Source organism: Alnus glutinosa, chromosome 9 (assembly GCF_958979055.1).
Source record: "Alnus glutinosa chromosome 9, dhAlnGlut1.1, whole genome shotgun sequence".
NCBI classification, from domain to species: domain Eukaryota; kingdom Viridiplantae; phylum Streptophyta; class Magnoliopsida; order Fagales; family Betulaceae; genus Alnus; species Alnus glutinosa.
Genome location: NC_084894.1, coordinates 6,725,967 through 6,741,224, shown reverse-complemented (window position 1 = coordinate 6,741,224; position 15,258 = coordinate 6,725,967). Strand labels below are relative to the sequence as shown.

At 34.6% G+C, this 15,258-nt stretch overlaps 1 protein-coding gene across 2 annotated transcripts; it reads left to right on the top strand.

Moving 5' to 3' along the window:
• Positions 1–5,904: 5,904 nt before the first annotated feature.
• Positions 5,905–13,819, top strand: LOC133878109 (TMV resistance protein N-like). Of its 2 annotated transcripts, XR_009901843.1 has the most exons (6): positions 5,905–6,473; positions 7,394–8,468; positions 8,673–8,978; positions 9,076–10,140; positions 10,246–13,210; positions 13,417–13,819. XR_009901843.1 is itself a non-coding variant. In XM_062316609.1 (5 exons), the coding sequence occupies exons 1-5, from the start codon at positions 5,968–5,970 to the stop codon at positions 10,912–10,914; spliced, it is 3,621 nt and encodes a 1,206-aa protein (XP_062172593.1). In that variant the 5' UTR covers positions 5,905–5,967; the 3' UTR covers positions 10,915–13,819. The 2 variants fall into 2 exon arrangements, 1 of the variants encoding a protein (XP_062172593.1); XM_062316609.1 differs by having other exon boundaries at positions 10,246–13,819.
• Positions 13,820–15,258: the final 1,439 nt, after the last annotated feature.

Below are 15,258 nucleotides of genomic sequence, written 5' to 3'. Positions count from 1 at the left end.
ATTAAATTCCGTTAAAAATTTTGACAGATTCTGTTAGGCGTCACGTTAGTACCAATAAAATGGTAACACGTGTGACTCTTAATAAAAAAAAATATGAATATATTAAAAATATAAATAAATAAAATTTAAAAATTATTTTTTTTAAAAAAAAATGAGAAAATGAAATGAATTTTTAATATATTTATTTATATAGCGCACATGTACATATACATAAATATATATTTGAAAATTAAGTTTTTCTTTCTAGAATAGGTCCAGCTTCGTGACATTGAATTTTTCAAAGCTTGTTTGGTAAACTTATCCAAAACTACTTTTATAACATCCAAGAAAATACTTTGCCCCACTGGATTGAAGAGAAGGCCCTCTCCCTCTGTCACGCGTCCCCTTCACTATTTTCTCTTTCTCTTTATTCTGCTTTTACCCCTCTCTGTTTCTCTCACCATATATATATATATATATATATATATATGAATAAATTTCGAATAAGGGTTGAAAATGAATGGGGTAATTGTGCGTAATTTTGATGATTATTTGAAGAAAACTCGGGAAATTATCTCAAGTATACGAAATTAAGGAGGGACTTGGACAGAGTACACTTTCAATTGGACATGAAGAAATGATTTTTATTATTATTATTGAACTTGGATAATCAGACAAAGGACATTATAGTTATCAATATAATTTTAGATAGTATAGTAACCTATAAAGTTTAAGGACTTTAATTAGGAAAGAGAAGAGACTAGAGAGGAGAGTTGTCCAGAAAATAAAATTCTGGACAAAATAGTCTTCTTTAATTTTATTTTTGAAAAAAATAATAATAATTAAGATTAAAGAGTGCAGCTTTATAGTAAGATAGAGAGGTAAGTAGATAGAAGTAAACTCTACTTATTTTTTAAAAGTTAAATTGTGTTTCGAATGCTACTATTTATAGGAATTGTTTTCTTAGCGATCAGATGTTATTTTCAAAAGAAAAGTTAAAATTTATAAAATATCTTTCAGGGTTCTTATTTTCATAAAATTAAGAAGAAAAAAAAGAAACTGCTTTGAAAAGTAAATTTTATGTAGTCTCGTAAGCCACTTTGATATTTCAGCACCCCTACCATCCTCAATTGCCAAAGAGTGAAAACTTTCATCTCGAGCCCCATTATAGTTCTCGACTCTAATCTTCCTTAAATTCACTCAAGTAAAATAGAGTACTCTGTCCCATCTAACAACCCCTCGCATTTTTTGCAGTAGCAAATTTTGATAGAGTCAGTAACAGATTGCTAGAGACCAACGGTATTGATATACCATATGTCCTGTTCAATTACATGCATGTCGTGTTAAAGTTGACATATATAGTCTTATATATTAATCATGTTTCAATATGATCTGAATCTGACACACAAACATGAATTATCACCGTTGAGAAAAAAAAAAAAAAAAGTCCTGTAGTTTATTTAGCAAGGGCAAACCTTGAATATCAGTGTTTTGTGTTTGTAATACTAATATATAAGTATTAAACTAAGATTAATATACATGTATTAGAATGTATAACTAAGCAATTGAGCAATACTAAAAACATAAACAATGAGTCAATGAGCAACAGCAATACAATGTCTATTTGATATGATTCACAAAACGTGTTGACCCCCCTTTCTCAACCGGACAGTCACCATGAAAAATATAAAATAATTTCATTTATTTCTTATTTTTGACGAATGCAGATTATTCCTTATTGTGTCCCTCGTAATTATTGAAAACAGAGAGAATAATTTTTTTTTTCGATAGAAACTTCATTGACAAGACGATATCCGACTTGTCTTCCTACATTCAAATAATTCAATCCATCCAAAAACCAAAATTAATAATAATAATAATAATAATAATAATAATAATAATAATAATAATAGTAGTAGTAATAATAATAATAATTTCAGTTTTTTAAATTGTAATAAGCCTGCCAACCTACTATATTGTTTCTTTTAATCAACAATGGCGTCTAGGAAAAAGAAAAACACTTTAATATTATGAGTAGTGAATTGTTCAAATAATGTTTGCTGTTACGATCAATCGCTTTATAGTCACCTGCAGTTTAATATTAATTGTATATTCTAAGCTCTAATCTATTCTTATTTTCAACGATTGGATGAAGTCTCGTAGGGGTAGCTTAATCGGTTGGGGATCACGCCTTATGAAGCGGAGGTCACTAATTCGAATCCTCCCTTTTCTCTTGTGTGGACATGTCAAAAAAAAAAAAAAATAGTCTCATAGAGTACTAGTATAGTTTATTAAATTGAAATATGCTTTCAAAAACATCTTATTCAAAGGACATATTTGACCAATTTAATAGTTTGGGTTAAAGAATTGTCCTCAATGTGGGCTGCCCGAACTGCCGGCTTTCCTTTATATGGGGTTAGGCTTGGCAATTCAGGTTTATAGGTCGGGTTTGTGTCATCCTGACTGACCCGATTATATAAACGGGTTCAACACAAATCCGACCCAATTATTAATCGGGTTAAAACATGAGACCCGGACACGGCTCGATTGTAAACGGGGTAACCTGAACACGACCCGATAAACATGATTACCTGAAGAGAAGCAACCGATCAATAGCTCAACCAAAAAACAAGAGAACTTAAAAAGAAAATTCCCATTCAGCTAGTATGATGAATAGCCCAAGAAAATTTATAAGCAAAACAATAACAAAAATGAAAAATCCCTTCAACCCATTCGGTTCCCCAACCAAAAACAAGAAGAAAAAACCCAAAAAATCGGCTTGAACAGGGCTACATCTTCAAGCTTCAACAGTTCAACTCACATGGCTCAAATGCTCAATCAAAAGATTCAAAACTTATCAAACCAAAAATACCAAAAATAATATTAATAATGGAGACATAAGAAATTTCAAGAATTACTTTTGAGGAAAATCCACTGAGAATCTAACGAAGAATCGCCGGACAACACTTCCTTTGACTTTACTGGCGATGATTTGTCGAAAATCGCATCTTCCGGCGATCATGAAAGATCGGGTCTCTCTCTGCGTTTGGTGGGTTGTTCGGGCCTCCCACTGCTCGACGGGTCTTCTAGGTTCATCGGGTCACTCGGATCTCCTCTCGATCTCTCCCTCTCTGTGTTTCACTGTTTCTCTGACCATCTCTTTTTGTTTTGGATGGGAGAAAGAAGAAGACAAGAGGGAGGAAGGAAGAAGAAGAAAATCAAAAAGGAGAGGAGGATGATTCTCATTTCTCTCTCTTTTCTATGCTCTGTGTTTGAGCAAGAAGAAAGAATTAAGAAGAGAAAAGAATAAGAAAAGGAGAAGAGGGTGATTCGGGTGAACGATTTAACCAGGTTATAATTGTGTTGGCGGGTCAACCTGCGGGTTGACCTGCCAAACACAATTACAATCGGGTCATTTCAGGAAAAAAAAAAAAATGCATTTTTGGTCTGTATGATTTGAGCCTTCAACAAATAGCTCTATGTGGTTTAGAAAGTATTAATCACTCCTTAAGGTAAGCAAAAAAAAAAAAAAAAATGATCCCAGACAGAATTTGTTAACTTGACATGTCAACACCAATCATATTGTGACACATATCACTTATAATAATAATAATAAATATATTAAAAACCAAATATAAGATACCTCTTAATTATTGAAAAAAGAGAGGATAATTTTTGAACAACGTCCAAAATGGATTGGAGAAACTTCTTCCAATTCAATCTTTACAATTGCCATGTGTCCTTTTAAAACATGTGAGAATCACATTTTAAAAAAAAAAACACTTTAACAAAGACCCTCATTATTAATAGCATGTTTTGGATTGTGTTAAGAAGTTTAAAAAATACTTTTAGTACATAAAAAATTGTACAAAACGAAAATAGGTTGTATGGTAAAAACCTCAAAAAATACTTCTTTAATATTTTTGCTCTAAAAAATGCCAAAACGCACTTTTGAGAAAAGCTTTAAAATGAAGATTTTTTTTTTTTTTTTTTGGTTAAACACCTTTTTAGTCCCTGAGTTTTCACAACTTTATTTTTTAGTCCCTGAGTTTCAATTTGCATCACAGATAGTACCTCAATTTTTGGAAAATACCGAATTAATACTTCGGTTAAGTTTTCCATCCAAAAACTGACGGTCTGCTACGTGTCAACCTCAGAGCTTGACACGTGGCATTATTAAAAAAAAAATTAAAAATTAAAAATCTTTAAAAATTAATTAAAAAATATTTAAAAAATTGACCTTTTTTTTTTTTTTTTTTTTTTTTTTTTTTAAAGGGTGGCTGGCCAATCTGGTGGGGTGGTTCGGCCACCCCTGGACAGGAAAAAAAATAAAAATAAATAAAAATAAATGGCAAAGATCGGTTTTGCCCTTGGGATGTGACTGAATCACCCCCAAGGGCAACGGGAGTGATTCGGCCACCCCGAGACCGGCCGATCTGGGGGTGGCCGAACCACCCCCATAGGCTCATGGGGGTGGTTCGGCCACCCCTTGACAAAAAAAAAATAAAAAATAAAGATTGATTTTGGCCCTCGCGGTGGCCAACCACCCCCATGGTGGCCAAGGTGGGTGGCTTAGCCACCCCCTTGTGGTTTTTTTTTTTCAATTTTTTTTCAATTTTTTTTATTTTTTTTATTTTTTAATTAATTTTTAAAGATTTTTAATTTTTTTATATAGTGCCACATGTCAACTTCTGAGGTTGACACATGATGAACCGTTAATTTTTGGATAGAAAACTTAACTGAGGTACCAATTCGGTTTTTTCCTAAAATTGAAGTATCATCGGTGATGTAAATTGAAATTCAAGAATTAAAAAATAAAGGTGTGAAAACTCAGGAACCATAGGAGTACTTAACCTTTTTTTTTTTCTCTTTTTTATTTTTTATTTTTTATTTTTTATTTTTTATTTTATTTTTTATCTCAAAACTTCTTTTTAACTATAAAATCTCTATTTTCAAACACAATCCCAAAGACACTCGAACTCCCCAATTTCTAACGTCTAGCCCATGGGAGTCCATCCGTCTCTCTTTGCCATTCATGAACTTAATTCTATGGTTTCTGGGTTGGTTGAGGCCTTCGAGCTCTCGAAGAGCGCCGACACTCCCTCCTATTAAGGCTAAACTCTAAAGCAAGTGAAGACAAAGAACAAATACAAACATATTTCTTTTAGTCACCATCCACTACGTACCTTCCTAACTCCAAGATTAGTTTCAAATATTTCTCATTGTTAATTACCCTTCTAGAGTAAAGTGCATTTAATCAATGCAAACTCATTACATTTGAACCGCTCAACACTTTTCTTTAATAAGAATGCTTTTTCCCATATTGATGCTAAAAGATTTTCTCCGTAAAGGAGATTACAGAATTATTTAGTTTAGTGGGCAATAAAAGAATCTGATTCTATAAATTTTTTTAGAAGTATTTTCTACATCTAAAGGAGAGAATGAGATTTAAGTAAGCTGCTACTAGTATTCATATAATATTATAACGTGTATAAATAAGTGTTATATATCTTGCAATTCTTTTACTAGTCTTGTTATACTAGGTAACGTGTATAGATAACGCGTATAGCACTTGGACTATATATAACACTTATCTTGCAAACACATATTATATTTATATGACCTCACATTATTTGGTGCACCTTATACGCGTTACCTGCTACAAAAAAAAATATAATTTATTTTATAGGTTGTCAATTGCCAACCCCAATAATCAATTTAGATATTGAGTTGTGGTTGATATTATCACGAAAATTATTTAATACTTTGAGAATATTTATAGTTAATTCTTTTTAGATGCTTTATTTAATAAATTAGTTACTTTCCATGAAATTTCCTTCTACTTTGTTGGTAGTAGCCTGCTAGTTTCCTCATGTTGACCGCTTTTTTCATCACAACGCGGAAAGCCTCGCATATATAATTAACAAGAGCCAAAGCCTTTTCTCAAAATTTGCAAATTAGATAAACAAGCTTGTAACTCTTCGATCAATGGCGTCCCTCAGCACTCAGAGAGCCTCTTCATCTTCTTCTTCAACACCTCGATGGAGATACGATATTTTTCTCAGTTTCTACGGCAAAGACACCCGCAAGAATTTTACAGATCATCTACATGCTGCTTTAATACAGAAAAGCATTCTCGTGTTTAGAGACGATGAAAAACTCGAGAAAGGGAAATATATTTCTGATGAGCTCTTAAAAGCAATTCAAGAATCCATGTACGCGATCGCCGTCATCTCTAAAAATTACGCTTTCTCTAAATGGTGCCTCATTGAACTTGCCCAGATGGTCGAATACATGAGAGATACGGGGCTCACAGTTTTGCCCATTTTCTACCATGTGGATCCTTCCCACGTAGGAAAACAGACGGGGAGTTTTGCAGAAGCTTTTGCTAGCCATGAAAAAGATTCCAAAGTTGACTTTGAGATGATGCAAAAGTGGGAAGCTGCTTTGAGAATCGTGGGTAAAATTTCTGGATGGCATGTACTACCTGACACGTAAGATTACTATTCTTGTCTAATTCTTTCCATATGTATTTTTGTTGTAACAAAAGTGTCTTTCTTTCCTTTTTTCGTTCTTTTTTGTTTTGCTTTTTCTTTTGAGTCTAGCTAAATCTATATATATATATATATATATATATTGGCATGATCATCGTCATCATAAAAACTCAGAGTTCGTAGAAAAAGTACCACAAGCAGCGATGACTAGCCTGAAGAAGTTCTTAAAAAAAAAAATGATTTAGATATATGATGTAGGCATGTAGCTAAAATAAATTATCATAATAAGAAATTTATAACAAAAAATTTATACAGTACTCATAACAAATCAAGAATCACAAAAAAAACTGTGACATGGTAAAAAAATTACATCTTACTAATAAATAACAATATTTAGGGGAATTGAAATCTGTAAATTTTGGATTAAAATGCTAGCCATTTCTACTTAACCATCAACAAACCCTGACCCTAGCTTACACCTGTTGACAATTAATGAATAATTTTTTTAGCCTCTATCATTCTCTCACAAATTTACATTAATTTCTTGCATATTTGCTTTGATTAACAAAATCAGCATTATGTAGTAAATTAAATATATTTAATTTGTTTATTTGTGATATCTTTATCTTATTGTACGTGAAGATAAAAGAAAAAAGCATGACTATGAAAAAGGGAATACATGCAAGACGCATACAAATAATTAAAGGATCTAGTAAAATATATACGCTATCAAACCATTGAACTTTTGTAGTCAGGTGAAAAAAGCATGGTTTTTTTATTAGACCGCATGATGAACCTAGCAAATCAAATTAAATCTTAAATATATATGGCCGGTGCTGAATGAAGCTAAACATTGTACATTAAGCGTTTTGTTTCTCTTTATATATATGGCTATAACTAACCTATCTTTATTAATACAGGCACGAATCAATAGTTGTCGAAGAAATTTGTGAAAGGATACTTAGTGGATTGAGGGGTAACTTGTCAAATGTTTTCAAGGATTTTGTTGGGATAGAATCCCGTGTCGAGGAAATGAGGACCTTACTTAGAAGAGAATTGGATGATGTTCGATTTTTAGGGATTTGTGGGATGGGTGGAATTGGCAAGACAACTCTGTCAGAAGTCATTTATGATACATTTTCTCATCAATTTGAAGCTAGTTGTTTTATAACTGATATTAGTACTCGTGATCTAGTTTGTCTTAAAAGAGAACTTATTGTTGAGATCCTCGCGGAAAGGGACGTAAATACATGGAATGACCATAGGTTAAGAAGAGTGATAGAGACTAGACTATGTACTAAAAAGGTTTTTATTGTTCTTGACAATGTGGATGGAGAAGAACAACTAGAAGCATTAGCAGGGAGCCATAAATGGTTTGGCAAAGGGAGTAGAATCATTATAACAAGCAGAGATCGTCATTTGCTGAATAGATATGTGGATGATACCTATGAGGTTAAGGTGCTGAATGATGCTGTAGCTTTACGGCTCTTTAGTTGGAAAGCCTTCAAGAAACCCCATCCTGAAGAAAATTATGTGCAATTGTCTAAGGAGGTTGTGAGTTACGCTAAAGGCCTTCCTTTAGCTCTTAAAGTTTTTGGTTTCTTTTTATATGGTAAAAGAATGGATGCATGGATAAGTGCCAGGAAACTACTAAACAAAAATCCAAACACAGAAATTTTGGATAAACTTAAAATAAGTTTTGATGGATTGGACGATTTGCAGCAAAAGTTGTTTTTAGATATTGCATGTTTCTTCAATGGAGCAAATATAAATAACATCACACACAAACTAGAAAGTTTTGGTTACTATCCGAACATCAATATCGAAGTTCTTGCGGACAAATCTCTTCTAAGCATCTCATGGGGAAGATTATGGGTGCATGATTTGTTACGAAAAATGGGTCAGAAAATAGTTGATGATGAGTCTGAGGAGCCTGGCGGACGCAGTAGATTGTGGCATAATAAGGATGTCATTTGCGTATTGAAAAATTATACTGTAAGTGGATTAGCTAGTCTAGACACAAACATGTACATTTTTCTTTTCTTTTCTTTTCTTTTCTTTTTTTTTATTATTATTATTACTAAATTATTTTTTTTTTATTTTTTTTTATTTTATATATATATATATATATATTGATTCTTCCAAGTATTTTTCAAATGTTTCCACTACCATACTAATTTCATTTTTCTTGGTTACTAGGGAACTGATGCGGTTAAAGGCATCGTCCTAAAATTACCTTTACGGAAACAGGAACAGCTAAATGTTGAAGCCTTCTCAAAGATGAAAAAATTGAAAATGCTTCAGATTAGCTATACAGGTTATTCACACGACACTGATTTGGAATGGCAAGGAGATCCCTCGAATTTCATGCTAAGCAATGAGTTATGCGTTATGGAATGGTGGTGTTATCAGTTACAATCATTGCCGGCCAGTTTCCAATCAGACAATCTTGTTGAGCTCATTATGCCTCACAGCTGCATCAAACAACTGTGGGATGGAAGGAAGGTAAGATTTTGGCTTATGCAAATGTACATTTTCTTCTTCTTTTTACTCTAGCTTCTTCATTTTATCTAACTATTTATTGGTCGTCGATCCATAACAGAGTTTTGACAAATTGACACACATTAACCTGAGTGGATGTGAAAACTTGATCGAGACACCAGACTTGAGGGGAATCCCAAATCTTGAGCAACTAGAGCTTGAACATTGTATAAGTTTGTCTAAGGTCCACCCATCCATTGGATTTCTAAGACGGCTTAAATGGTTGAATCTACGAGATTGCAATAGTCTTGAGAGACTTGCAGACGAGATCAGATCGGAATCTCTTGAATATATTAATGTTTCTGGTTGTTCAAGACTCAACAAGTTTCCAGATTTTGTGGGTAATATGACATCTTTGTGGCATCTTTATTTGGATGGGACTGCCATAAAAGAGTTACCATTATCATTTAAGAGTTTGTCGTCTCTTGTAAGTCTCAATATATCCGATTGCTCAAGACTAGAGAAAATTCCAAAGAACCTCATCAGTGGTATGGAATGTCTAAAGGACCTTTGTGCAGCTCGAAGTGGCTCAGATCACATTAGTCTAAGTCTTTTGATGCCTTATTCCTTCTCATGTTTAAGCTCTTTAACAGATCTAGATCTTAGTTATTGCAATCTATCAGATGGAGCAATTCCTAGTGATTTTAGTTGCTTATCTTCACTTCGTGATTTAAATCTGTCTGGAAACAAATTTACCAGGGTACCAGACAGCGTGTCGCAGCTGTCCAATCTTATAATGCTAGATTTGAGTTATTGCAACCTATTGGATGGAACGATCCTTAAAGATCTTTGTTGCTTATCCTCACTTTTTAATTTAAAACTAAGCGGGAACAAATTTACGAGAATACCAGATAGTGTGGGTCAACTTTCTCAACTTCGGGAACTTGACTTGGAAGATTGTAGTTGGCTTCAAGTATTGCCGAAGCTTCCATTGGGATTAACAGAATTGAGTATAAGAAATTGCCCATCGCTGGAGACGTTTTATAACCAAATGGACATGTGGACTTCAAATGAAAAATTATCGCCCTTTGATTGCTCTTTTGTGGTCGCTTATATTGATTATGACGACAAACCCTTCAAGATCCTATATCTGCATCCACAAAGTCCTTTATGGACCGAGAGCAAAGTGAGTCTCTTACGTACTCATCTCCTTTTTAACACACAAAATAAAGTTATATTATTGTTTCGCAATAGCTTAACATCTTTCACCTTTTTTCTTTTTATTTCACAGCTTCTATTTATTACTACCGATGTAGCATGTGGCCCTGCGTTGGTGGGATCTGGAATCCCAGAGTGGTTCAACGATAAAAGCACTAATTCGTTTGGAACAATTCGAATGCATACAGATTTGGGCTCAGATAGGTGGAAGGGGTATGCTCTTTTTATTGTTTATGAATTTCATGAGCCTGACAGAAACAGAAGAAAACTAAAGGTCCATGAGCATGGGAATTCTAATTCAAAAATATTTGATGGTGGCAATCCTAGTTTTCCTTACTTTGTCTGTCAATTTCAAGCCAATGAAGTTGATCTTGGAGAACCCTTAGTCCTTTGTGACCATAGAATCCCTTCTGTTGAGCCAAGTGGATTTTGGGTGTGTATACCAGCTATTTGGTTCTGGAGAAGAGCGTGGAATCGTGTGGATGGTAGATGGAGGAAGTTGAGAAACCTTGAGGCTTCAATTACAACAGGTAGCCTGAATGTAGAGGTAAAGGAGTGTGGGGCACGTGTATTTCATGAGCATGATGGTTCAGAGTTCTACCAAGTTCTCAACAACATTTCTCCAAGTGGTTTGGATTTAGAAAGTGGAGGGAAATCTTTTTTAGATTTGGTCCGTGGTGATTATCTCAGAGTCGATGGCCCTATTAGCATAGGATCTTTTGAAAAAAAATCAAAGGTCTAAAACTTTCCCCATAGGAAACAACTTCTTAACGGGCATTCAGAGAAAGATAAGAAAAAGTTGACGTTATCAAAGTCCCCTTTTCCATCCCAAAGGATAGGGTGAAGCGATAATTAAAGAAAAAGAGAAGCAAAGCGGAAGAATGGCGAGTGAGGAAGCGATGGCAGCAAAACACACAGGCACCTCTCTCAACAACTCTACACCTTCGACACTGTAGAAGAGTTCTGGTGGTGCTCTCTCGTTGTGTATTTGATTTTAGGCTTAATTTTAATATTCGGTGATTTTGTTCATGTTTTGGTGTTTATGGTGATATGGGTTTGTGTTGGTATTTTTCCTCTTTGTTGATTCATGTGTTTATGTTTCGTTGCTGACAAAGTTCCGAGGAATTTAAAGCATTTGAAGTTTTCTTATATCTAAGACAATGATAATATTTTCATTTTTCAAAGTCTTTTTTTTTTTTTTTTTTCCCTCATATATATTATTCTCCGTTAATTCTAGCTTTGTTTATTTTATTTATTGTTGTCAAATTTCTTGAACCAGCTCAATAAACTTCCCTGGTTCCATGTTATTTAGTTTCTTCGTTTTCTTTTACAAAGAGTGAAATTCAGCATTAGTACTTGGTGTTTGATAAAATGTCTCTATGGTGGTTTTTTGGTTTTCTTGTTGTGAATACAGCAGAAAATAAGTATTTGGCGGCACTCTTTGGTGAGTCTTTAGATGCCATTCCTCAGTTGTTTAGGCTACTTTTGAAAGCTTGCTGCCGAAAACCCCAGGCATGGTTCTGTAAGATTTTTTTGTTGCATAATGTGGCTGGTAGTGCATTGAAAAAATTACTGGAGATGTTAGAACTTTTTCAATGCAGATGTTAGAACTTCAAAAAATAAATAATATAATGGAGAAAGGTCGATTATCTTCAATAAAAAGAAATCATAGCTAAATCACCCAATAAGCTAGTATGTTCATGCCAATGGGCGTGTAGCTCAAATTGCATATTCTACCAGCTTTGTCGAAACAATGTGGAAGGTGAGATTGTGAGCTCAAAACTCACTTGGTGTGTGCCTGATCCCTTACAGATGAAAAAAGAAGCAACGTACTCTTGTCATCATAGCCCCTTATGCAGTTTTTTCATCTCTATTATGTATCACTGATGCTTTTGCTTGTGCCATATGCATGATTCACGGTTTAAGATTGTTAATATAGTGATTTATACTGAAAGACTATGAGCTGGTGGTAGTAGATTTGTAAAGGTAGTTGCAGGATGTTGGTTTTCTGTGATATGCCTTACTGGCCAGATCTAGATAAATATGAATGCATTATTCTCTTTTTTCCACAAAGCACTTTAACTCATTATAAACATGCAGAATATATACAGCAACAGCTTTAACTGGCAATGTCTTCTTCAACTACATTAGAATATTTACAGATGGCTAAGGTCTAATGAAATGGGGATGAAAATTATGTAACCCAGCACTAAATTGATTGACATTGTGTGTTGGTCTGAGCTGCTTTCAACTGCTTTTTACTTTTGACTTCATTTTTGGACTTCATTTTCTGATACATCATTGATGGGAAGAGGAGTTTCCATTTGGTCCAAAGACCATTGGCATAGATTTCATTTTCTGATACATCATTGATATATCTCTTTGTTTCTATAAATCTTAAAAGTTTTTAATTTTTTCTCTATATTTTTCATTGGAATCCAATATTTCCCATATTGGTAAATCATGATGAATACTGAAAATAGGATTTGTTTGGTCACCTTAAGTACTGCAATGTTAGACGTTTTTTATGAGTTTGTTTTTTCATTGACAGAAATCTTGAGCTTTTTATGGCATCTCAAAGGGTTTGCTTGTTAAGGTGATCATACATGGAAGGGCGTCTTTAATGTATACACTAACATATGCAAAAGGGACAAAGGATGAAAAGACCTATCTCAAGGCATGAGGAGCTTTGGGGTTTGAGTTTGTAAGTTAGTTGACTGTCTAAATTTTATTCATCAATATCAGGTGATGAGCTTCTTTCTTACTCATTTCATTACAAGGAAATCAGGAATGGAATACTGTGAGAATTTTGAGGGGAATGTTAGTATTTCCAACTTGCCTCACTTTGGATTCTTGAAAATGTTGAATATTGAGTTTCACTGCTTTGTAATCCTAAGAAAGCTTTCTGTATGAGCGATGTACTTGCCTGTAGCAGTGGGTTGTCCAAGGAACTATTGATGTAGATAGATATTGGTGCAAATGAGTATTACAAAGGGACTCTGTAGAACTTGAGAGTTACTAACAGTCAACATGGAAAGGTATATGACTTGCATATTCTTATTTATCTGCAAACATGTGAAGGGCTTTTGCCTGATGCTGGTTTTATTTTCTGGTTTTATATTACCTTATTTACGAGGGGTATTATGTAATCATAGTTTGGTTTATCCACTCATTAACTCATGGTTATTTTGTCTTTCTTCTTTTCTTACGGACAAATTCACTGGTTTGTCTTTTCCGTTTCTAGGACATCAGAGTCTAAGGAGTCAAAGCAAGATAACAAGGTTTGAAAGATCGCAATCTTGTAATCGGAATGACTCTATGGATGAGTCCCATTAGCAGAGACAGTTTCACGCATCCCTTTTCATTTCTTTTCTCCTTGATTCTGAAGAGTTGATGGCTATCCTTGCAATGCTTTCAAGCCATATCAAGGCCATTGCAGAAATGGGAGAACTTGGAGCAGTTCCTTGCTTGCTTAGCATTATTAGAGAAAGCATTAGTGGACGTAATGAGGAGAAGGATTGCATTGCAACCCTCCAAACCATGTCTTTTAAAGTAGCCTCTCGGGCCTTGTGTGTAGTCATTCTCAATTAACTTTTTGTATATTCTCGTTCATGAGTTGACTTCATAAAATTGTCTCTTGTTTTGTTTTCTTTTGCTTTTTTACTGGTGATTGCGAATGGTCCAATACATACATAAATGCTTGGATTGTATTAGCAGCTTCTGCTCAAAAGCCCCAATACGCTTCCGACAAAAGAGAATCACTCTAGAAAGGAGAGACCCAAAACCTCTCTCTAAAGAAAATTTATTTCTTTGGCTTTGCGGCTCCCTTACGTTTCTCTCTTGCTTCCTTGTTGCTCAAGCTCTCGTTCCGGCAGATTTGATGCTCTTTTATGGAGCTTCAAAGAAGGTGCTGAAAACAATGCCTATTGTGAACTGTCAAAAGTTTAACTCTTTGAATTTTGATCTTTTGGGTAAGCTGTGTGAACCTGAAATTAACGCCAGTATTATTGTGAGAGGTGACAAAGTGAAATGATCTTCTAGAGGGTCTTGTGCTAACTCAGTGTGGAATCGTCCGCCGCAATGTTTGCACTTGAAGCAACTCTGCTTTTGGCTTTTGCCCCCCCATCAAAGAAAACAAGCGTCTCTGCTTTTCTCACCACAATGAGGACCTAGCTACTACACAGAAGCAATGTTTGAGAGACTGATCGATCAAGCTTTTTCTCAAAATCTGAAAATTCGCTTTGCATTGCATTATATTATTAAACAAGCTAGCTTGTAACTCTCCGATCGATGGCATCCACGAGTACTCAGAGACCCTCTTCAGCTTCCTCTTCAATACCTCTCCATGGAGATATGATGCTTTCTTTAGCTTCTACGGTGAGGGCACCCGGCCCGCAAGAGTTTTATAGACCATCTACATTCTGCTTTGAAACACAAAGGCGTTATCGTGTTTAGAGACGATGAAATTAAAGGCTCGAGCAAGGAAAAAATGTTTCTAAGGAGCTCTTAAAAGCAATACAAGAATCCATGTAGGCAATCGCCGTTATCTTTGCTAACTATGCTTCCTGTAGATGGTGCCTCATTGAACTTGCTGAGATTATCAAATGCATGAGAGACACGTGGCTCACAATTGTGCCCATTTTCTATTATGTGGATCCTTCCCAAGTACGAAACCAGAAGCTTTTAGTAGGCATGAAAAGATCTCAAGGTTGACATTGACACGATGCAAAGGTTGAGAGCTGCTTTGAGATAAGTGGGCAATATCTCCGGATGGCATGTACATGATAGGTAACATTATTACTCATTTTCTTCTTCTTTGAGTATGGATATTCATGGACAAGTTTGAAAAGAAAACAGAGGTCTAAAATTCGCCACATAGGAAACCGCTTCTTAATGGGCATTCAAAGAGAGAAAAGAAAACGTTGACATTATCGGAGTCCCCTTTTCCATTCCAGTGGATAGAGGCGTAAAAAAAAATAAAAAAATAAAAAATATTGCACTATTAGTACTCGTGGTTTCCCTAAATTATAGATTACTATTTATTGTATCACAATTAATTCAGAGATCCCTATGATTGACCTAATTT

Bases quoted from the DNA above. Each gene is read 5' to 3' on its own strand.
- LOC133878109 (XM_062316609.1), top strand. From the start codon at position 5,968: ATGGCGTCCCTCAGCACTCAGAGAGCCTCTTCATCTTCTTCTTCAACA. The intron at 6,474-7,393 runs GTAAGATTACTA...TTATTAATACAG, and splicing joins TGGCATGTACTACCTGACAC to GCACGAATCAATAGTTGTCG. The intron at 8,979-9,075 runs GTAAGATTTTGG...GATCCATAACAG, and splicing joins AACTGTGGGATGGAAGGAAG to AGTTTTGACAAATTGACACA.